General features: G+C 44.6%; 1 protein-coding gene across 1 annotated transcript in view; it reads right to left on the bottom strand.

Moving 5' to 3' along the window:
• Nucleotides 1-25,050, bottom strand: part of pigg (phosphatidylinositol glycan anchor biosynthesis class G (EMM blood group)) — a 192,706-nt gene that overhangs the window by 8,326 nt on the left and 159,330 nt on the right. Inside the window, exon 11 of the mRNA XM_084331758.1 lies at nt 15,307-15,616. Coding sequence (XP_084187884.1) covers nt 15,307-15,616 — 310 coding nt within the window. The remainder of the gene's footprint in view (nt 1-15,306; nt 15,617-25,050) is intronic.

Raw genomic sequence — 25,050 nt, 5'->3', positions numbered from 1 at the left:
ACTGAACATCCCATAATAGTCTCCATTCTACTATTGGTCGAGACCTTGGTGCCAGGCTGCCATACCCCCCAGACCCAGTTCAAACGTACCGCTCAACATGTACGAACAAGTCCTAGTTCCGCGTAGGAATCTGGCTACCGCACCACTAATGGTACTATTTGTTCATAGTGAGTATATATACTGCGCTACTAAAGTAGGACTTCCTTTTTTAGTCCAGTTTCTTACCCTCCAATAGAGTGACAGACGTAAAGCCTCCCCGCGACGCCACGTGTGGGAGTAAGGCCAAGTTCGGCCTACCATCGGTATTGAGACATCGTGTATATTAATATTTGAATAGTCATATTTGGCACTATATCGTCGAGTTGGACGTAGTCTATTAAGCTAATAATAGTCTATTCATATGTAGTGCTTCGTGCGGTGAGAATACTATCGTAGTCAGTACCCCATCGTTTCGGGCAGAGAACTGGCTGCTTATCCAGGGTGGCCGACCCCATGTGAGGCTGCACCCGAGGAGCCCCAGAGCCGACGAGCGAGTGGACCTGCATACCGGATTATTCTACCGACGACAGCCCGCCTTCCCAGGCACGGATTATGCTTTGTATACAGTGATTATTCTATGGATAAAGACCAACACTGCCGTGTGTTGGAAACCCCCCCCCCGGAGAGGACGACAGGTGAGGAGACGCTCTACACGACGAGGTCGCTTCACGTCTCTCCATCGTGGACCGGAGGAAGCCGGCCCACAGAGAGTCCAACTGCTTTCATCTGTGGATCGAGGATCGCTGAGGCACCGAGCCGCACAACCGTGGGTTCTCCCAGGATACCCTCGGCCAGACGGATACAGCCAGACTCTACCCCCCCCCCCCCCCTTCTCCAGTTGTCTTACAAGCGACCGGAATTCCCCCCTAGTGTATCCAGTTCTATAATCATTAAAGTATCATTGCTATTATTCCTTAAATATTCCAGGTTGTATATTTACCGCCTGCGCCACCAGAGATTGGACGTTCTCTATTGATATACCAACGAATACTCATTTGCCATAAAAGTGCATCCTATTTCAAATCATAAATGTAATTAAGTGATTGCTCTACATACCTTTTGCTATGTATTAATTATTATTAAACGCAGACTTTCGACTTGGTACATTTGTGTTGGATCGTTTCATCTACGTGGGAGTGTTTACCATAATTATTTATGCCTAGTACTGGGTGGCCAGAGTCTAAAGTACAAGAGGTAGTGGTAGTAAGTATCATATCTAACAATACAGTCAGGGAATTGTACCCCTCAGTTACAATTGGTCCTTCGAGCCGGAGGGTAATTAGTGTAATATTAATATAGTGTTATTAATATTGAAATGGCCTATGATGAACACTCCACGAAACGATCCTACTAACCAACGCCCGCAGCGCGAACGACGGCTCCCTCAGTACTTAGAGGCTTACGCTGTCAGTCAACAACCTAGTCTTCTACTAACAGTAAACGCGGTAAAACTAGAAAGTAAAAGTATGTCTAACCCCAACGCCCAGACTACCCCGACCATAGAGGCCCCTACGGGTTCTAATGTAACTGACCAAGCTCACGGTGGGGACCAGTGGGAACCAGACATGACTTCACACCCCGCCAGTACTGAAGAAGTAGTCCCCGATGAGTCCCGGGAGGAATACAACGCTACCGAGAGAGAACTCGGCACGGAAGAAGACGGGGAGAGCACCGTGGAGATAGAGCTCCAAGGCTCCGCAAGGAGTACCCCGAGGGAAGGCTCCCCTATACAACCGCCTTCTCCCAGCGAGGCAGAGAGGACCCTACAGCAGGCCTTCCTCATCAGCCTGAACGCCGCTGCTGAACGCGACCGACTGCAGATCCAGCAGCGGAGCGAAGAAGAGCATATACGTCTAGAAATAAGACGCATTCAGATGGAAGAGAATGTGGCCCGAGACCGAGCAGACAACCAGCGAGCAGCTGCTGGTGCTCTACGGGACGCAGAGCGCGACAGACAGCAAGCGCAACTAATAGAACAGCTGATCAGACGGACAACACCCTCTCCCTCCGCCAGAGGCTCCAGGAACTCGTCTAGACACACCTCCAGGGCGGCATCCCCTAGCTGAGTAAACAACCCTGAACTTGACCAACAGACGAGGTCTATACCCCCCACAGACCACCTCCCCCCACCGGTCCAAGCGAGACCTAGCAACCGGGAAGGAGCAGCATATCCTGTGGAGAGGCTAAACCAGAGACTACAAGCACTGGATGACCTAACTGAAGACGAAGAGGAAGAGGAGGAGAACCGCGCCCGACGACAGCACAGTACTCTACCGGACCAGGAGGTCCGGTACAGCCCAGGCTATACTCCCGCGGAGCTGCGCTACAGACCCCCGACTCTATACACGGGTGAGCACGACGCACGACCCGCACCGAGGAACAGCACCTGGACAAGCGGGCCATGGTACACTGCCGGTACCAGCCCATACCAAGGAGCGGGAGGAGACTCGCCTAGGAGGCCTCTCCCCCAACGCTCGCCGATGTATCCACAGTCAGCGTCATACATTGGCACGCCTATGGTACCCGACTTCACCCAAGAGAACCGGGCCCAGTATACAGAACTCTGCATGTGTCTGGAGACCATGTTGGTGGATGTATTGGATGAACGCCATAAATACGGCATCCTACTGAAGCACTTAAAGGTACCCCGCGCACATAATATAGCGCTCGCCTACGCGACTTCCACCACCCCATACACAGCAGCGCTGGTAGCATTGGACCAGAGGTATGGGCGCATATGGGATTACGTGATCCAGGAGATCCGACACATCGACCGCTTACCCCCAGCAATAGACAATCGAGCACTGGACGACCTGTCCATCAGAGTGCAGTCCCTGGTAGGGATGTTGGGAGCGCAGAGAGAGAAGGGGAGGCATGAACTTTACGCCAACTCAAATGTGGAAAGGATCTTGGAGAAGCTGCCGCCCGCTCGACAGGAGCGTTTTAGGCGGCAGAGAGACCACCGAGACCCGAATGGCCCCGAACCGAACCTCCTCGATCTAGCAGACTTCCTGGCGAGAGAAGTCAGCAGCCTACGGCTAGATACATTCGGACGGAGCACCCCTGGCTCCAGAGAAGGAACCAGACGACTAAATGATGGAAGAAGATCGGTGACTGTGATGCACCAATCGGAGTCAGTACCGAGCAGCAGGAGCCACAGTACCCCCTCCAGAACGGAGAAGTGGAAGATGGTGTGCCCCTACTGTGAGAAAGAACACTGGCTAGCGCAATGTGACTCCTTCCCCAAGCTGAACGCGGAGGAAGCAAGTCAATGGATAAAGTCCAACAAGCGCCGTTTTCGCTGTGCGCGCTCACACATGGCAGTCGAATGCCGCTTAAAGAAAAGGTGCACCAAGTGCGATGGAGCCCATCTGGACATACTTCACGACAGTAACAGACGGCGCCCTTCACCCGCACCATCCAGCAGCAAAGCGAGCGTCATGTACATCGATCCCGCCAGCAGCAGTGGAGCCCGAGTACTCCTAAAAGTAGTGCGTGTGACACTAAGCTACCAGAATAAAGTCCTGGACACTTACGCCGTCCTCGATGACGGGTCAGAGAAGACCCTTCTGCTCGCCTCCGCTGCGGCCCAGCTAGGGCTGCGGGGAAGCGAAACCCAAATGACAATTCGGACAATAAGACGAGATTTGAAGACGATAAAGGGCGAGAATGTCTCATTCTCTATCGCAGCAAGCGGCCAGCCTGAGCGACGGTACCAGATTACAGACGCTTTCACCAGCCAAGAAATAGGACTGTCGCGGTACACATACCCCGTCGCCAAGCTGATGGAGAAATATGCACATCTGCGCAAGTTACCGATCCCGCTCATAGACAATGCTATGCCGACCCTGTTGATAGGCTCCGACCATGCAGACCTCATTGTCCCGATAGACCGGGTTCATACCGGACCCCGAGGCTGTCCTGCAGCAGTCGAGACCCGTTTGGGATGGACTCTCCAAGGCCCGCTCGCCAAATCTCTCAACCGAAGTACAGCCACTAGATGTCTCCACTCCCGAGTCACAGAGGGAGAAACCGCACTCCTGCAACACGTAGAGCGGCTATGGACCTTGGAACAAATGCCCTTTAAGAACGGAAAGAAAGACATTCGCTCTAAAGATGACATTTACGCCATTCACCTCCTCGAGACAGGGACCAAGAGAGTCCCGGTCAACGGCGTGTTGAGATACGCCACGCCACTCCTGCGGCGAGAAGGAATGCCTACTTTCCACGCCAAGACAGACGCCACAGAACGGTACCTGCTGAACACGGAGCGGCGCTTAGCCAAGAACCCTGCCCAAGAGAGTGTATACCGCGCCGAGATTGAGAAGCTCATCACAGCGGGACACGTCACAAAGATGGACATTAAAGAGGCTGACCAGACCACTGAATCGTGGTACGTGCCTCACCACAAGGTCCATCACAACGGTAAAGACCGCATAGTATTTAACTGCAGCTACCAGATCGGATCCCAAAATCTGAATAAAGAGTTACTGCCCGGTCCCACACTCGGCCCCTCCCTACTCGGCGTTCTACTCCGCTTCCGCCAGGAAAAGGTGGCCATCAGCGGGGACATTAAAGGAATGTTCCTGCAGGTGAGATTAGTAGAGGAGGACAAGCCCCTGTTACGGTTCCTATGGAGAGAGAAGCCAGGAGATGAGCACCCAGCCATCTACCAATGGGAAGTCCTCCCCTTCGGAACGACGTGCAGCCCCTGCTGTGCTACATTTGCACTACAGAAACATGTAGCAGAGGACCCAGCAGCGGACGAAGAGGTCCGACACAGCGTAAAGAACAGCTTCTACGTAGACAACTGTCTACAAAGCCTTTCAACCCAGGAAGAAGCCGAGGCTCTCCTGATTAAACTCCGCGCCTCATTGATCAAAGGCGGCTTTGATCTCAGGCAGTGGGCCAGCAGCGATCCGCAAGTACTGCGCAGCCTCTCCTCCGAGGACAAGGCAGCCAGCAGCGAGACCTGGATGGCTACAATCCCGGGAGAAGCCCAGGAGATGACCCTGGGATTGGTGTGGCGATTCAAAACAGATTCGCTTCACTACGGACACAAGCCCCTGACTACGGAGCAGGGAAGGCCGGCGGCGGCGCCGACCACCAGACGGAGTGTGTACACAACACTCGCCCGACAATACGACCCGCTAGGATGTATTCTACCGTACACCACCAGGGCAAAAATGATTGTACGAGCATTGTGGGACAAGGACCAGGGCTGGGACGACCCCATTCCCGCACACCTTGCATCCACCTGGAGAGAGTGGGAGATGGAGCTCCACTCACTCCCAGGCGTTAATATGCGCCGAAGCTACTTCCCACCCACGGTGAGGCCAGAGACATGTAAAATGGACTTACACGTCTTCAGTGACGCCTCAGAGGTCGCATACGGATCAGTAGCCTACTTGCGGGCCCAAGAAGAGGGGGGAGAGATCTACACAGCATTTGTCCTCGCCCGCTCGAGAATAGCCCCACGCAAGCAACAATCTATCCCACGTCTAGAGCTCTGCGCAGCCCTAGCCGGAGCGCACCTAGCCACGCTCATCCAACGTGAGCTCACCATACCGGTGTCTAGAACAATCCTGTGGTCAGATTCCACGACAGTACTCGCCTGGATCAAATCGGACTCATGCAAGTACAAAGTCTTCGTGGGAGTCAGAGTCACCGAGATTCAAGACTTAACCGAAGAGTTAACCGGAGAAACAGAGTGGCGCTACGTTGATACAAAACAGAACCCAGCTGACGTCATCACCCGGGGAATGCCCCTAGATGACCTCACCCGTCGCAATGTCTACAGTGACGGCCCAGCATTCCTAAAGCTCCCGGAAGGAGAGTGGCCCACGCCTATCCCGAGGGAAGCCAGTCAAGAGGAGGCTGAGAATAAGAAACCTATGTTCTGTGGATTGAGCACTGTTATCTCTGCAGACCCCAACATAGATGATTGCACTACCATAGAGAGTGCACAACAAAGCAGTTTCCTACTGCACTACCTACCGTCTCTACAGACCCGCCAGAAGTGGGTAAAGGAGAGAGACAATTTGACAGAAGGAACAGTCGTCATGATTATTGATCAATCACTGCCCAGAGCTATGTGGCCGGCCGGCCGCGTAAGCAAAGTGATCACCGGTGCCGACGGCAAGGTCCGAGCAGCTGAAGTGCTTGTCCAGGGTCGCACTTACACCCGTCCCGTGGCGAGGCTCATAGAACTGCCCCGACTCCCAGACACAATCGATGATGACCATGACCCTATAACCCTATGACTTTGTGAAGTTGACTGACCCCTACAGCAAACCCTTATGTGTAAATAGACAACGCGATTAATCTGTCTCTGCTTAACTGATTAGGTCTGGGACCAATCAGGGGGTGGCTGTTGTGAAGGGCCAGATTAAACCGAATATATATATTTATTTATATATATATATTTAATTGTATTTGTATATTCTCTAATATTCCCTGATATCCCTTGTATATTCCTTGTACAATATGCATTGAATATCCATTCTAGCCTACTGAACATCCCATAATAGTCTCCATTCTACTATTGGTCGAGACCTTGGTGCCAGGCTGCCATACCCCCCAGACCCAGTTCAAACGTACCGCTCAACATGTACGAACAAGTCCTAGTTCCGCGTAGGAATCTGGCTACCGCACCACTAATGGTACTATTTGTTCATAGTGCGTATATATACTGCGCTACTAAAGTAGGACTTCCTTTTTTAGTCCAGTTTCTTACCCTCCAATAGAGTGACAGACGTAAAGCCTCCCCGCGACGCCACGTGTGGGAGTAAGGCCAAGTTCGGCCTACCATCGGTATTGAGACATCGTGTATATTAATATTTGAATAGTCATATTTGGCACTATATCGTCGAGTTGGACGTAGTCTATTAAGCTAATAATAGTCTATTCATATGTAGTGCTTCGTGCGGTGAGAATACTATCGTAGTCAGTACCCCATCGTTTCGGGCAGAGAACTGGCTGCTTATCCAGGGTGGCCGACCCCATGTGAGGCTGCACCCGAGGAGCCCCAGAGCCGACGAGCGAGTGGACCTGCATACCGGATTATTCTACCGACGACAGCCCGCCTTCCCAGGCACGGATTATGCTTTGTATACAGTGATTATTCTATGGATAAAGACCAACACTGCCGTGTGTTGGAAACCCCCCCCCCCGGAGAGGACGACAGGTGAGGAGACGCTCTACACGACGAGGTCGCTTCACGTCTCTCCATCGTGGACCGGAGGAAGCCGGCCCACAGAGAGTCCAACTGCTTTCATCTGTGGATCGAGGATCGCTGAGGCACCGAGCCGCACAACCGTGGGTTCTCCCAGGATACCCTCGGCCAGACGGATACAGCCAGACTCTACCCCCCCCCCCTTCTCCAGTTGTCTTACAAGCGACCGGAATTCCCCCCTAGTGTATCCAGTTCTATAATCATTAAAGTATCATTGCTATTATTCCTTAAATATTCCAGGTTGTATATTTACCGCCTGCGCCACCATAAATTACATCATAAATGTAATTAAGTGATTGCTCTACATACCTTTTGCTATGTATTAATTATTATTAAACGCAGACTTTCGACTTGGTACATTTGTGTTGGATCGTTTCATCTACGTGGGAGTGTTTACCATAATTATTTATGCCTAGTACTGGGTGGCCAGAGTCTAAAGTACAAGAGGTAGTGGTAGTAAGTATCATATCTAACAATACAGTCAGGGAATTGTACCCCTCAGTTACAATAATAATAATAATAATAATAATAATAAATTTGATTTGTAGGGCGCTTTATAGTTGTGGAGCAAATCCCAAAGCGCTACATTGTAAAATAGCATAAAAGCTAGCAAGAGAGTACATTTTTTATTTATTTTAATAATCAATTATGTTCCGTCACTGCATCAATGCAGAATCTTCCACGTCCGCATCGCGATGCATCTTAGAATCGAGAAATTTCTACACCCCTAGTTTTAGTCCAGCAAATGATGCAGTAATAATAACATACTATGTCAGCAGTATAACAAACTAACTCCATATAAGCACAAAGGCAGATGTTAGTTTTAGCCAATGACTTGTAATAACATACTATATCAGCAGTATAACAAACACAAGTCTTTATTTGATGCTTTGAATGCCATTCAGGTGAGTAATAAGGAAGTGTTCACTTTAACGTAGCTTCCCACTGCCCCACCAGCTGATCAATTCCCCTGTGTGTGTGTGTGTGTGTGTGTGTGCAATGCACCTCATTTTAATTTGGAGCCAGGATATTTCTGGGTTATTTCAAACACATTCTAATCTTGTGTCCAGTCCGGTAAATAAGAAGAACTATATAGGCAGGTGCTAAAACATGTAATGCTTTACAAGTAATTAGTAATATATATTTTTTTTAATCAACTCTAAAAGCAACTGGCAGCCAGTGCCAGGATGCTAGAACAGGGTAATGTTCTCTCCTATTTGTCCCCATTTGGCTGTGTTTTGCACCATTTGAAGTTTTGTGCCCCAGGCAACTATACAGCGTAGAATAGTCACTTATATATATATATATATATATATAGTCACTCTCATTTGGCTATTGGCCCTACTTTTGGGACCCCCTGGAACTCCCTCAAGGATGCCCGAGTACCCCCGGACCCCTGATTGAGAACCACTGGGCTAGATTACCTACAATGTGCCCATAATCTCACTCTCACGTCTCCGTCCATTTGGACTAACAACCCTGAAGACAAGGAGGAAAATAACACAGCCTGCGACTAATATTTATATTTAAATTTGGTCGATAGTGGTCGTCACAATCAAGTTGTAAACTATGTAAAAATGTGAAGAAAATAGCTGGAAACTATTTTGAACATTTCTATACGAGACTGGTGTCTGTTTAAAAAAAATAATAAAATAAAAAGCTTTCATTAAACCTACGTCAGTGCATCAGAGAGCTACGAAGCACTTGGTTCAGAGCGCTGTTGAGCATGTCATTACTCTCTGGAGTATGTTATGCCTGGGCGCCTACAGAGGTAATTGTCAGGTGGTGACTTACTCCCGACCCCTATCAGTATTAATGACCCAGGAGCGATGGTGGTCATTATGCCGTTAGCGATGTGGACGAATGACGTCGCATTGATAACAACAATAAACACTTGCCAAACTGAGAATATACAACTCTCCTCTGCCGAGGTCAAATTCCAAACGCCGCTTTCTCATTTTCTGCCTCTGGGAAACATTTGACACCCCCCCCCCCCCCTTCCAATATACCTCTGTCTAATAAAGAAAACCGCAATGGGACTGACACTTTTTAAGTTCAACTCCAAACAGTCCCACATTTTCAACCAGGTGACACATGTGAGGTTTCTCCCTATTGATTTCTAGCTTTAAAAGAGAATGGTGCAAGTTGCCAAATGCACAATGATTTATTGGAATGCCTTCTGAGGGCAGAATGTGATTCGATTGGTTCAATCAAACAGCCAATCAGAACAAGTTAAAGTTTTACAACATTTTATATTTTAGCTAGGGCTGTCAATATGTTAATTCTGGCAAAAAAAAAAAAAAAGAAAAAAAAAAAAGGATCAACACAATTGAATCACATTACCTTAACCTCCCCCTTAATTTCAAAAGCAAGCCATGGTGGGCCGTGTGTTTAGCCTACTGAAGCCCTCGGACATTATAGACCATGAGAATGACGAGTGACCGTGACCCTGAATGGCTGATTCCATTATACAAAGTTGCTGAACGGACGTCTGGATTAAATCAAATCAAGTCGCTGTGATGAACGGTCTCTGAAGCAACAGGTTTTAAGTACCGTCTGCAGGCTGAGCTAATGCCATCGTTGCTAACAATGTTAACGTAAGTGGTGTTTATCCCGGGAGCCGTCTGTCAACAAAGCTGTCATGATAGAGGAATGACCAATTCACAAAATGGACCGTTAAACGTTATTGAACTCCTGTGACTGAGTATTACTTCCTCTAAACATTTTGTCCTACGACACATAGATACTGTATATATAAAGACTAGATGGCGCAAGGCGGAGACTCCCGCGTAGTTCACCGGCGGCCATCTTGTAACAGTTAAATACTGCTTTAAAAGGTGAGTGATCTGCACAAACAAAAATACTCTTAACTCGCTGAAATCTTGACGAATTTACAAAGCTTGAAAGAATTTGTATATATATACATTTATTTTTTATATGAAAGTCCATTATAAGTATGCAGTATGAACGGTTGAACATTTAGCAAGCTATGGTTATTTCAATAGTACAGTACATGCACTATAGACATTCATGTTATGAGTGGGCATGCTACCTGTAGCAAGAAGGCCGCCATGTGGCAACGCCGGTCTCCGTTGGCCAGCAGCGCGGGTGAATCATCTAGTCTTTATATATATCTATGATACTACAGGCCCTACATATGCTTTTGGAACAGGAAGTGGTGAGGTGGCCTCAGAAGGGTGTAGGTTACTCAGGGCTTTCCCTAAACAATGGTATAGAGGGGCAACGCCACTATGACAACATGCCAGCGCCACCATGTGTTTTAATTTGATTAATTCATTAATTAATACATTTTTGCAGTGAAAGCTTGGGACCAGCTTAGAAACAGACGCATCATTGTCTAATACGCGATTAGTCCTCTGTTCTACTGTGTGTGTGTGTGTGCATGCGAGTGTTTTTGTGTTCGGCATTAAGCTATTGTGCAACCTTCTACAATGTACAGTACTTAAATAACTTATTTGGAACTTACCCTTGTGTTTGCTATTTTATTAAAATTATGTTTTTAAGTTGCAGGAAATTATAGCAAATGGTGGCCCCTCCGGACCACCCCCTTGTGGCAACTCAGCACCATCTTGTTTGAAGACCCTGGGGAAAGCCCTGTTACCAATACATTGCCTAAGACCAGTGGTTTTCAACCGGTGTGCCATGTAGCAAGATCAAGTGTGCCGTGATTTTAATTTTTTTTTAAACACACATATAAACAAACATGACAACACACGATAACATACACAAGCATTAATATACAGTGTATATCCAACGAAATTACCATTTATACCAATGTCTTATACAGGATATACCCCTAATACCGGTTATCTAAAAACCTACACACATATGCTCCAGCTCAAACCCCCCCCTCCCGGACCCCTCTTTGGATAGTACCTCCATTATCCCTCGCTCCTAACCAGACACTACCATTATAAGCTAGCTTTTATTTTATGTGCCGTGAAATTTTATTATTCATTTTTTTATAAGGCTTCATAAAACATGACTTCTAAATTGGAAAATACTGTAGAACATCTGCACTTGTTAATCATATGCCTATTACTTCCTCATAGAATTGCTACTTGTGCTGAGCCTTGAGATTCTAGTTTGACTTCTGGTGTGACTTTTGGCCCAAAAGGTTTGGGAACAACCACCTTAAACCCCTGGGAACAGGAGGATGGAGCGTACTACCCATGTACCTGTCGAAATACTTCCTAAAAGGTCAGTGAAGTCCACGACCACAACACCAGAGGGAGTTCCACAAATCACGTTCAACCCAGATTCGGCTCAAACAAGGGACTAAACACGTTTTGCAATTATGCCACAATAATGTGGAACGCCATACCCACAGCCGTAAAGGAATGTGAATCCCTACCCTCCTTCAAAACTGCTCTCAAAGAGCACCTACGGGAGGCTGCAATTAGAAACTGGACCCTGTAAATGTCAAAATCCCCCCCCCCACTCATGTACAGTTTCTTCCCCTTCAGATTTCAATTTTTTTATGATGTTCTCTCTTTCTTACACAGTACCGTATATTTGTATGTCTCGTATGTCATAAATGTCGATGAATTGAAAATGGAGGACCCTTATGTAAATAGGACGAAAGTATTTTTCTGGTCTTCATCCTCTTAGCAGTTGTTTGTATTGAGCTGTACTGTATTGTACCCATTCTGCAATCTGTTAATACAGTTTTCAATCAATCAACCTATCTATACTATGTTCTCTAAAACAGCAAGATGGTAGAGGAGAAGCCTAGATGGGCACTCAGAGATGCTTACACCCACAGGCGAGCGGGCAAAGCCTGCAAGTGCCGCTGTCCCCCACCATGTCCTTCAACCTTGGAACCACTGCGTGAGCCACTCAGCGCTCACTCACTTAACCACTGGGACGTCTCCGTTTATATAAACCATTATGGCGCACCTGATAATTCACCACATCCAATTCTCCTGCTACAGCGGTGAATGGGCTCTTAAATCGCCCCATGTATTTGTGTTTCACTGCAAGTAAAAAAGGATTCTTTCCTTCCCAGGAGACAACATAGAACAGTGTAGCGAGAAAGTGATGTGCTCTCCATGCAGGCCAGCTGTCTGGTTTTGCCAAATAGTGAACATTGTAAATACCTTACCTATAAACACAACATTTCAGATTGTCTGGAAAAAAATAAAGTATTGTTTTCTTGCACATATCACTAGATGTATTAACTTATAATACAAGTTTCACATTAGCATTTCCTGGCTGTTAACAAGATGAGACAGTGGCCAAATGGACAATAGCGGATATTAAAAGCTTAACCTGTAAACATAAGATTGTTCTGACAGCACAATAAGATTAACTCATTGAATTAGGCTCCTATGCGCTCACCGCCAAAAACGAGTATACTAGTTTATTTTATTTTATTAGTATTATACTAAACAGTCAGCCGGACCTTGTTGTGTGATCCTGGTACCTCTGAGTGAATTCGAATTGAAATGACGGTTTGCTCACTCACAGCTGGGTACAGTAGTAGCCACTAGCCTGCAAACTGCCTATGCAATGGCGAGCGAACTATTGGAGATTATTATGAAGGGGACAAAACGATCACACTTATGGATGATAAGGTGCATTTTCACCAGACTACATTGGACTCAGCACTTCTGGTAAATCATAAAAATACTATAGTCAAACCGGCCGAGCATGTAACATTATCTGTCGCCGAGTTGAGAGCACCCCAGACTAGAGCCAACTAACGTTCGGCAATGGCGATCGCCTAGAGCGAACTATTGGAGATTATTATGAAGAGGACAAACGGTGACGATCCATCCATAACATAAGGTGCGTTTTCACCAGACTATGTTGGATTCTAGTATTTTCAAACAGGCTGTTTGGATGTAACGTTATCTCCAGACTAGAGCCAACTAACGTTCGGCAATGGCGATCGCCAATTGTTCCTTTTTTGACTCAGACACTTCGGAGCAAGAGTGGACGGGGTTTTGGTGGACCTGCTGACAAAGGTAACGTCTATTTTACCGAACCCCATCATAAAACATGCATTTGTGATAATCCTAGCGTCAGAAAACGAGTCCGCGAGGAACTAAGGTATGTGGAAATAAACGGTTTGTTCCCTGTTGGGAGTATAAATATTGCCTTTCAAATTAGCCATACTATTGTCTCGATAGCTATAATACAGAATATACGATGGGTCTGCAAACATCGTGAAAATTGTCAAAAACGCTGGCGCCAGGGAGTACAGATGGAAAAACAGCGTGGCAGTCAATGAGTTAAGATAAGATATTTGCTGATTCTCTTTATGCATAGGTCAGGTCGCTCTTGCAAATGAGACTGTATCTCAATGAGATTTTACATGTATAAATAAGGGTTTGAAATGAAATAGGTAGAACAACTACAATACTAGAAGAATTCCCTTAGTAGAATGCAGATCTCAACCAAGGTCCAACAATCACTCATTTGAAAATGAAAGGTTTGGCCTGATGGTGGGGCTAGAGGAGATATGAACGGTCATGAACGTGCACAACAAATTATATGGCAATCTGGCCATTACTTCTTCTCAGTTTGGCCTGATGGTGGCACTAGAGGAAAGGTTACAGGGACCAAAATCAATATGTTTGTTCCTCTAGGGGTCATGAATATTCTCAGAAAATGTCTAGACTATACGGATCAGGAGACATGAGGCATGGTGCAAGTTATTGCTATAAACACACACCATCTAGTACACGTGCTGTTAACCTCAAAGTTACCAATAAGTTTGATACACTTTTGAATTAGTTAATTCTCCTTCACATTTCTTTGTGCATTAGATTGTATTATATGTAATTGTTTTTATATGTGTAAATAAACAAAAGAAGACCGTTGGATACTAGCAAAGCTGGCATGATAATAATTACCGGATAACGGAAACCCTGGTGAAAATAGCGAGACAGACTAGACAGTAATAGGAAGTAAAGGATGGGTTATAGGAAGTATGGGAAGGATGTTAGGAAGTACATGAAGGGTGATAGGAATCATGTTAGAAAGGATAGTATAGTAAGGGTGATAGGAAGCATAGGAAGGGTGGTAGGACGCATGGGAAGGATGTTAGGAAGCATAGAAAAGGGGATAGCAGGCATGTTATGAAGCATAGGAAGGATGTTAGGAATAATTTAAAGGATGTTAGGAAGCATAGGAGGGATGTTAGGAAGCATAGGGAGGATGTTAGGAAGCATAGGAAGGGTGATATGAAGCATAGGAAGCATGTTAGAAACCGGTTCCAAGCAAGCGGGCGGGGCTTATTAATTAAATTAATTCATATGTATATTATTGACAATAGGTTCACTTTGGCATTTCCATGTTCTAAACAGGGGCCAGAGAGCTGACTCCCTGAGGCTCTGAGCAGCGAACCAGTGTAGTATCGCCCTATTGTGCTCAAAAGGTGTAACTTCATAATGAATCTACTGTAGTGGCTACTAGGACATAATTCACGGCATTCTAACCTATTGTGGTGTTTACTACATCTCCCGTGACCCTTAGCGGGGGATGACGTAGTTAAAGAGAGACGAGTGAAAGATGAATGGAAGTGTTGTTTGTGCGACAGTAGGGTGCGTAATAAAATAGTGTTTTTGCATCGGAACACGACTCCGTCTGCGCTATCATTACTGCACTCCTACACTACTGTATTTCAATGGACAATTATGGAAATGAATTAGAATAAAATACTTGTCGTTGACCAATTTGAAAAATATTCCAGAATATATATAATATTCTTGCTGTCAGCCTATGTGCATCACTCACTCACTCACTCACTCACTCACTCACTCACTCAGACAGATGCAACCATTCTGCTGGGTAGACATTTAAATGCTTTGGTCTTTAATAAGCAGCACTAGATTTAAAAACGTTCATTTGCATGATTATATTAATTTGCAAAAGAATAATGCGGGAAACACTATTTTCTTTTACTTAAATTGATAAGCCAAGTAAATCCTATGACTATTGGTTCGTATTTATTTAGTGGAAGACAGCCTTAACTACACCTTAATGCCATCTTCCCGTTTCCTTACCTGGAAGTAGAAGAATGCTTGACCGAACCAGTAATGCATGATAGTGGTCTGGGCAGCATCATAGTGGAGTTTCTTCCAGATGAATTGAGCCATAAGTGTCTGGATGAGCAGGCAGCAGCACAGGACCGGTAGATTGTGTGCTCGAAACAGCAGGGACACCAGCAAAACCAACCCACAATAAATCTCCCATAAGCCCCTGCTCTTGAGTCGGGCATCCGCTGTAATGATTTGGGAGCGCAGCAGGTCCTTGGTGCCTGTGAAGAGGATCCCCAAGACGAAGACATAAACAAACCGTGCCTCCACTGTGCCCCTAAGAGAAATCATGATACGCAGATGATGTGTTAGTGTCCTTGTTGCATTTTAGAGTGAAGCCAAGCATTCATGACATGTTTACATTTACAGCATATCTACTGTATATATCTGTCTGAATATACCTGCATATAATCCTTTCTATATACCGGCAAGCTAGCATAGTTTAGCACCAATTAATGGAAATGGGTACAGAATCACTAGCCTAGCTTAAAACTATGGGAGAGATGTTTTTGGTCAACTAGTTAAGCTAGTGGTCCATATCAGCTTCCATTCATTTGTGCTAAGCTAGGCTAGCTTGCAGCTGGATAAGCTTTCTAGTGAACGCACAGGGAGGAAATTGGTATCCATCTTCCCATAATGTTGGTGTGTTCCTTTTACGTCTAGAGTCAATTTCCAATTGAATGCAAATGGAGCAGTGCAGCTTTGATTGAGCTGGCCATGCTCTATGTTTAATATATTAAATGGTGAGGCTTTTAATGTCTAATATAAAATCAGGTCTTGAAAGGTAAAACCATAAAGCTTCCAAACGGCAACAAGCTCACAGGCTTTTTGAATTGAGCTGTACCATGTTTTCCATGCAGCCCTTGTCATTAAGAGTTATCGGAGGTCCTTCAAAATAAATGTAGGTAAATTATTAATAAAAAACGATTGATTAAAACTACAAAAACAAGTATTTGTAACAAGATTGTATGTTTACAATTCTTTGAATGAGTCAAAGTAAGAAAATCAACTATGCAGTCAGTATTTAGGAGGCAGGATGGCCTAGAGAGGTAAAGAGGGCGGCCAGTAACCGAAAGGTCACCAGTTCAATCCCCGCCACCGACAGGAGGGTGTATTCCAGCTGTGAGCTGGTGACTGAAGGGTGGCCTACCATCTCTGTACCATCTGCTCCATCTTGAGCAAGGCACTGAATCCCTCAAACCCTGCGCTCTGACCTCTCTGATGAAATGCACATGTGTGTCGGACTGTGTGTATGTGTAACTGTAGAAGGGATAGGGGAAAAAAGACACATTTCGATTGCCTTGTGTACATTGACAATAAAGTAATCTTCTATTTGTGATACTGTATGTCTGAACATGGAAGTAAAAGTTTTGTTAATCAAAACCAAACCTCCTCATACTCCTTCATACAACAAGGTCTAACAAAGTGATCAATTACACCAAAGTGTGTACTAATCAAAGCATCTGCGTTATGCCTAATTGGATGGTAAACACATCAAAAGACAGTTGGGCGTCCATCTGTTCACTGGGATGAGAGACGTCATATGCAGTGATCTAACATCATCCACTGAACTATATCAACAAAGAGAATTCGCAAAACAGCCCCGACTGCTCAAAATGAGAACAGACCTCCCCTGCTTATTACCGACTGCCAGGCTGTCAGCGAAGTCCCTATCGTATCCTCTTTGGTTAATGGAACCTTGTTAGGGTTCGGGGAGGGTGTCAAATGAGAAGTGAAAAGAGAAAAAAAAGGGGCTTATTTTCCATCTTGAAGTCTTCCTCCTCAAGCAGCCATTTGTCTCGATCAATAATGCATACATTCTAAAGTCCCAGATTGAAGCTTTAAAAGGAATAAAGCACTTTGGACTGCGAGACTAATTACATTTCAGCCTCATTTACATATTAGGGGTTTTCAGCTCCCTTATCCAAAGCAAGTTACGTTGAGTACAAACAGTGGAATGAGGGAATAACATTTCAATACTGCCATCATCGTGAAAGCAGCCCAGGTATAAAGAGAGACAATGAAAAAGATAAAGTCCTTGTTTTACTCCATTATATTAACGGAAAGAGGATGAAATTAAGGAGATAATCAACAGCAGATGGTGAAGGAACGATGGGTGGAGACACGCTGTGGTCTGAGGAGATGGCAATTCAATGTCTTCTCTACAAACACATGGAGAGTAACTTAATAAGTCTGATTACAGTGCATGTATATTAGGGGTGGGGGGAAATACTGACAGAATGTAGCATCGGGATACATTGCCCCACGATAATGTATCCATTAGTATTCTTTTTTGTTTGATTAGTTGTGTTTATTTGTTTGATTTGTTATGTTTGTTTATTTTATCAGTAACGATATACAGTGATTTGCATCCGTCATTGTCCTTTTTTGTCTTGTTTATATATATATATGTATTAAAGAATCCTTTAGGGGTGGGCGATATGGCCAAAAATATCATAGTGATATTTCTACACATCTTCATTATTCACTACATGTAATAATCACAATATTTTTCACTTTGCTTTTGTAGGGGTATTTTGCAAGTCACTGGACAGTACAAACCGACGGTAACAATACAGTACACCATTTACAGCCTGAAAAGGAAAGAATTGTTAAAAACATTTGATCTTATTAAACACAAGTAAAGGTATCAGCATCAGGAGTGTTATACCTGCAGTGGTAAACGTTATGAATAGAAATGAAGTGTGGATTGTGAAACAATGCATCACAACCTCCCTGTGAAAGCATGCGATGACATTCAAGTCAAGTCAAGTCAAGAGTTTTATTTGTCACGGCATACAAGTATACAATGAAATGCGGGTGGTCTTGCCCGCAACGATGTGCAATACAGTGGTACAACATATAATAGAATCCAATACAAAAAACATTGTGCAATAACAGGTAACAGGTAACATGGTGTGACATCTCGGTATTTGTACATAGTTATTTACAGAGCATATAGGACATGCTAGGTAGCTTTGGTAGTGCAATACACTGTTACTGTTGCTAATACTAATTTAAAGTGGCCTTTCCTTTTGGCAATAAGTGTGGGTGTGTGCGGCATGAGTGTGTGCCCGCTCATGTTAAAGTGTTAAAGTGGCTGCTAGTGTGTGAGCATGCACAGCGTGCATGTCGTGTGTGTGCTCATGTGTGCTTATGTGTGGATAGTTCAGTGTTCTGTGGTACTCAATGTTCATTGTTCAAGACTCTGATGGCCTGGGGGAAGAAGCTGAGCCTAAGCCTCTCTGTCCTAGTAGCTGGGGTTCGCAGGCGTCTGCCTGACCTCAGCAGCTGAAACAGGCTGTTATTGGGGTGGTGGGGGTCTTTCATTATTCTGCAGGCTCTGGATTTGCACCTCTTGTTGTATAGAACCTGCAGGGGAGGTAGTGCAATACCCGTGGTACGCTCGGCTGAGCGCACCACTCTCTGTAGGGCCTTCTTTTCCTGTGCCGTGCTGTTTCCATACCAGGCAGTGATGTTTCCGGTCAAGATGCTCTCTACAGCTCCTGAGTAGAAGGACTGGAGTATCTTCCCCGATACTCTGAACTTCCTTAACTGTCTCAGGTGGTAGAGGCGCTGTTTCGCCTTCTTTACTACTGTGTCTATGTGTGTTGACCATGTCAGATCCTCTGAGATGTGGACCCCCAGGTACTTAAAGCTGCTCACCCTGTCCACGGTAGCCCCGTTAATCATCAGTGGTGTGTGTGTCTCCTGCTATCCTCTCCTATAATCCACGATCAGCTCCTTGGTTTTACCAATGTTCAGGAGCAGGCTGTTGTCCTGGCACCAGCGTTCCAGTACCTCAACCTCCTCCCGGTAGGCCTTCTCGTCGTTGTCCGAGATCAGCCCCACCACCACCGTGTCGTCTGCGAACTTCACTATGGAGTTGGAGCTGAACTTGGCCACACAATCGTGTGTGTAGAGTGAGTACAGCAGGGGGCTCAGAACACAGCCCTGGGGGGACCCGATGCTCAGGGTGATGGTGTTGGAGGTCTGACCCCCCACCCTGACCGCCTGGGGTCTTTCACTCAGAAAGTCCAGTACCCAGGCGCTCAGGGCGGAGCTCAGACCTAGCTCGATCAGCTTGTCCACCAGTCTGGTGGGGACTATGGTGTTGAACGCTGAGCTGTAGTCAATGAACAACAGTCTCACATTTTAACCAATGATGATCAAAGGTCATCATATCGTCCATACCTAGTATCCATATTGATATTTTTCACAGTACTGTTTTTCTAGGCTTTTGAGGCCTTGAATTTCATCTAATGTTAGCGATGAATTCAGATTTCTACAATTATGATTGATTTTGACATTTTATTTCCCTAAGGGATAATGTTTCAGGTTTTGACTGTGGTCAAAAAAATCATTAAAAAAATCTAGAATCAAGAATGGAATTAGAATCAAAGCGTGAGATTCCTGAATCGTTACACTTCTACTTTTTATAATTTTGCTAATCACTTTAGTATTGAGAAACTTACTCCTCTCATCAGTCACACATGTTTTATCCTTAAAAAAACACGATACATGTCCTTTCCCAAAATAGGAAGCTCACAGTATAATAAGATGTGTCTTCATTAGGGGTGAACCACGATTTTTCTCCCTAAGAATTGAGATCATGATTCTCTCACACAATATTTTTTTGTTTCAATAAAAACATTGTAATGTAAAAAACAACTCAAGTCTCTTTTCCTCTCATTTTAGAACACTTAATCAAAGTGATTAACTTAAATGCTGCTGATCATAAAAAAACTAGAATGTAAAGTTTATAAATACATTTTGGTATGATGCTTCAGCAGTAATGAATGTTCACTTAGGGCTTTAGAATGTCCATCTAGCGGTTTAGAATGTAGTCTGGCTTACTATAGTAACAGGGACTGTATGTGTTGTGGGAATGGGGAGGACAGCGGCAGTGAGCACTGTGAGTGAGGAAGAGAGGAGAGAACACAGATGAAGTTGTATGACATGAATGTTTAATAGTGTGTTTTGCTTAACATCATGTAAGTGTGATTGATAACGCAACTGGGATCGTTCCAAAGCAAATAAATCAACACGTGAATGCAGCATGATGTGAATGCATAGGTTATTACAGGGTTTGACTCATGCTGTGGATGATAATGCATTTTTCTTATCTTATTACCTAAGGGAGGAGACAACTGTTGCCAAGGAATGTAAACTATTCACCTTAAATCACTGCTCATTGACATTCATCCACTCTTTCTGTGCTCATCTTCCCCTCATAGCTAAAGTGAACGTTTTCTATAATAGGGGTGTCTGGGGATTAACTGGACGTGGTAGGTTGCTCTGTGAACTAGGCATCTAGGATTATAAGTAATGTTGGTACCTCTAATATAAAAGACGAATATCAGCCGTCAGTATATTGTTACACTAGAGTGTCACACATAGCCAGACCTCTCCACATCGCACAGGGGATATTATAATTATGCTGCTATTCTACCGCTAACAGGAGTCAGTGCACGGAGGGTTGAACCAAATGCTTTGTCATATTGGAGGTGCATCCTTGCTTGCACAAAATACTTGTTTAATAATCGTGATTTCAATATCAATCAAGATAATCTTCTCTTTTTAATTAATCGAAACCTTGCTGACAAAACACAGGCTTCTTCTCTTCTTGCACTCAAAAGGAGGATGTCACAGATGTTCTCCTGCTATGGGACTCAGGTCTTAGAGTAGCAGGAGCAGAGTGAGAGGGAGCAGAGCATGTATACGGGTCATGTATTATTAATCTGAGGATTTATGGAAACCTGTTCCCGTACAGAGGAGGTAGGAAGGGACTACAGCTCTCCACACAGCACCACTATTATTTACCTGTGCCGCAGTCCCCCTAATTATAATATGCCATGGATTTAGTCATTGTTATTTTATGCTGAAGAAAAATAACCTGGCCTGGAATTGAATTGATGCTGAGGCAAGGCTACTGGGCCTAAGATCAGCCTCTCTTGTCATCCCACATGGGGGCTTGAAGTAGAAGGCTTGTTTTGTGCAATGTAGAAGCGTGTGGTGAGTGTGCTTGAGTGTTTGTGAGTGTGTGTGAGGAGAGGAGGATGAGGGGGAAAGCTGCTACACTGGAAAACCAGTCCCACCCCCTCTGTGAGGAGCTAGCCAAGACGAGGTTCTCATTCTGCAGACTTAAACCCCACTGACGCACCCCGCCTCGGCCAGTCCTATGTGCCAGTAGCCATCAGGCTCCACAACCGTGGCCATGGACTGCTGCTGTTAAAGACAGGGACAATCTCTGGTAATGGTGATGAATCTGTTTTTCAGCTCAACACGACATTCCTTGGACCATTCTATGGTCGGAACTATGTTTTCTTTAGCATTTATTTCTCCTTTACTGAATAGGGAGGTGTAGTGGTTACGTCATTGGTGTTTCCTGCATGGTCCACCCTCCTTGAAATGGCAATGCATTTTTGTTTTACTTCCTTCAAACCAGAAATTGATGACATCCATTCAGTTGCTTCCATCAACCCCCACCCACCTGGATATCTGCCTGGTTGTCCAACCCCCAGGGACCCCCCATATCAGAGCTGCCTCTCTACTTTCACCCCTGTCACAGAGGATACAGTAACCAAAATCATTACCGCACCCAGGTCCCCCACCTGCCAGCTGGACCCTCTGCCTGCCTCTCTGGTTAAAGCTGCACTCCCTGCACTCTCCCCTCTGGTTCCTCCCTCACTACAACTGGCTGCCATTACACCCACACAAAAAATAACTGGTGTTGATCAAAACTATTTATCTTGATTTCATGATTACGATTTTCAAAATCGTAATTGAAAATTGCTTCATCGCCCAGCCCTAGCAGGCAGCTTCGTATTATTTTCGTTAACTTACTAATGGGGAAATTCTTTCAAAAGTGTCATGATAATGACATGTAGACATATTTTTCAGTGGAACACATTACTTACATGTAAAGAAAGATATTGGATAAATGGCATCTTCTTGATTTTATTTGCACTGTTATAAGGCAATCTTGAGAAAAAGTTGACTGCAACCCTGCAATAGAGGGGAACAGAATCTTGGCTTTCCCCAGAGTGCACAGGCATCTGATCGATAACAAAGAACATTCAACGTGACAAAGGCGGAGTTCATTAAACTGCAAACCGACTAGGCCTGATCATCAAGCAGTCCATGTTCACTTAGAATAATACATTCACACACAACACTATGGAGGGTTCTTTTTGTAACCCAACACAATAGAAAAGGGCAAAAAACATATTCTGATGAAACAATGCCATTCTTCTACTTCTTTGATCCCAATCTGCATATTGTAACCTTTCGTACAGGAGAGTCCATCTTTTCTTTCAAGCCTTAGGGAAGGTATTTTACTTGAGTAAAGGTTTAAAGAGAGATCCAAAGTCCTCCATATGATCACTTCCTCTACCCCCCCCCCCACATACACACACACCATCTCCACCTTCTTCTTTACTTTAAAAAGATGTCCCCACATAACATACACCCACATCTGCATCAACATCTACAAAATGTCAAAGGTACTCTTATAGTCAAATATACTGTACACTACCTACATCCCAGCTTCTTTCCAACAGCCATTCGGACCCTGAACTCCCTTGGCCCCCCTCTCCCCCCTTACACTAACCAAGCTCCTGACCAGATGGACTAGTCTCTTACTCTCTTCCATGTGTTATGTTGTGCTGTGTCATGTTGTGCTGTATTTATGTATTTGTTGTGCTGTATTATGTATTTATTGCTGGGAAGGGGGGGGGTAATTAAGTATTTCTATTATATTCTATATGTATCCATGTTCCTGTTTTATGTATATCCAGAGCTTCAATACACTCTGTACCAAACACAAATACCACCAACCTGGTTGTGTGGCAGTAAAGGTATCTTGTATCTGCACACATACTGCTTTAGCTGCAACCGTCCTCCTAGCAGGAACGACACAAGTCCTCACTTCAAGTCAATACATTTAAACTCACATCCATCACTAAAGAGATAAACCTGATACCTCATACTGTACCATTACCTACATTCTCAGCCTTTTGACAGAGCATCTGTGATCACATTCTTTCTCCCGTTTTTTTTTTTGGTACCATATTTTCTGAAAATTCGCCTATAAATACATACCTAAGTAAATGGAAGATTGTGCCACGTCTACAAGGTCCATGTGCATGATCATGGGATCTCAGGGAATGTATTCCCAGTGTCAGAAATATTGTGTCTGTTACTAGGCTTGAGTAAATTGTAATGAACCAAAGGAGAATATAATTTGTCTTTTCTTTTTTCATCTTTGATGGTGAATGCTAACATTGACCAGACGTGGAAAATTCAGCACCTTCTTGAGATCATGTGTACAAAAAATCTAAGTAAATGAATAAAGGGCTGATGATTTACAGGGGTTTTTGTAGATACAGTACTGAATCTTGCCATCCGGACACATGCAATTTGAAATATGAAGTGTTTTTAGCCTTCTCATTGATTGTTATCACCCTCCAGCTGTTCTTCCCTGAAGTGTCTGCGTTGTGTTTGTTTAGTATTGTGGAGGCAATCGTTTGGTGGAATTCTGTCCTCCCACGGATTTACTGGCTGAAACACTGTCTCCCCGATTAACACTTTCAGAGCCCAAGCTTAATCTTGATTTACCGCTTGAATGCCCACCATCCACTTCAATGTTAGCGTTAATAACGCCTAATCTATGTTTTAAATTATGGCTATGTGTCTAATCTGCCCGTCGCTTATCAATGACTTGTTTTCCAATCAACATTGTCGAAGCGGATTGTTTTTTTATCGGTTCATTTTCGTTTTATAACATTTTGAAAAGCCCTAGTTTTCAAGGAAAATATAAATATTTCATGATAATCGCCCTTTACTGGAATATTCTAGAATACACAAAAACGTTGTAATTTTTCCAGCCTATTTATGAATCGGTTTCAAATAAACGCTAGATTATCGATAGTATATGTGTACGTCGTATGCAAGCTATATAGGCGATCTGAAAAATCAATTCTCTGATTTCCTCAAAGCGATCGCCCACACACACACACACGCGCACACACACACACACACACACACACACACACACACACACACACACACACACACACACACACACACACACACACACACACACACACACACACACACACACACACACACAGGGCGAATGCTGAGATCTCAGCGAATACAACTCTGATTATCCCAAGACTTGTAAAATAGATTCCTTACCTCAGATGTTCTCCAAAAAGATCATTCCAATTCCTGATCACCATTCCAAAAATCGATCGCTTTTATTGATCCAACGCTACATACTGTACATATGTATTCCACGCTGTTCTGAGGCTCCACAATGATTCCGATCGGCTCGGGTTACATGCCTGAGAAGTAAAATGTGGATTCCGGATTTTTCTTTTCTCATCCATTTTCATTGAGTCCATTCCAAAAGGGTGCATTACCATCTGGGAGACGATAGGGGGCGGTTTTTTCACATCTGAGCTCCTACAAGGGCTGCATACCAACGGGAGACTCGGTTGATGAAATATGAATTCAGATCACTAATAAAAAAATAAAACGATAATTGTCATCGTGGGCATTCAGGCATTGGGCTGATAAAACGTCTTATCACGTTTTGGGCATTGAAAGTGTTAACACATTCGCGGCCATTCGATTTCCCCATCTAGCTCTAGCTGGGCCAAGTTTCCATTACATAGTTTCACTGTGCGTCACCCTGTTTGTAGA

This window comes from Notolepis coatsorum (assembly GCF_963971535.1).
Source record: "Notolepis coatsorum genome assembly, chromosome: 16".
Classification (NCBI taxonomy): domain Eukaryota; kingdom Metazoa; phylum Chordata; class Actinopteri; order Aulopiformes; family Paralepididae; genus Notolepis; species Notolepis coatsorum.
This window is presented reverse-complemented; position numbering and strand designations above follow the sequence as displayed.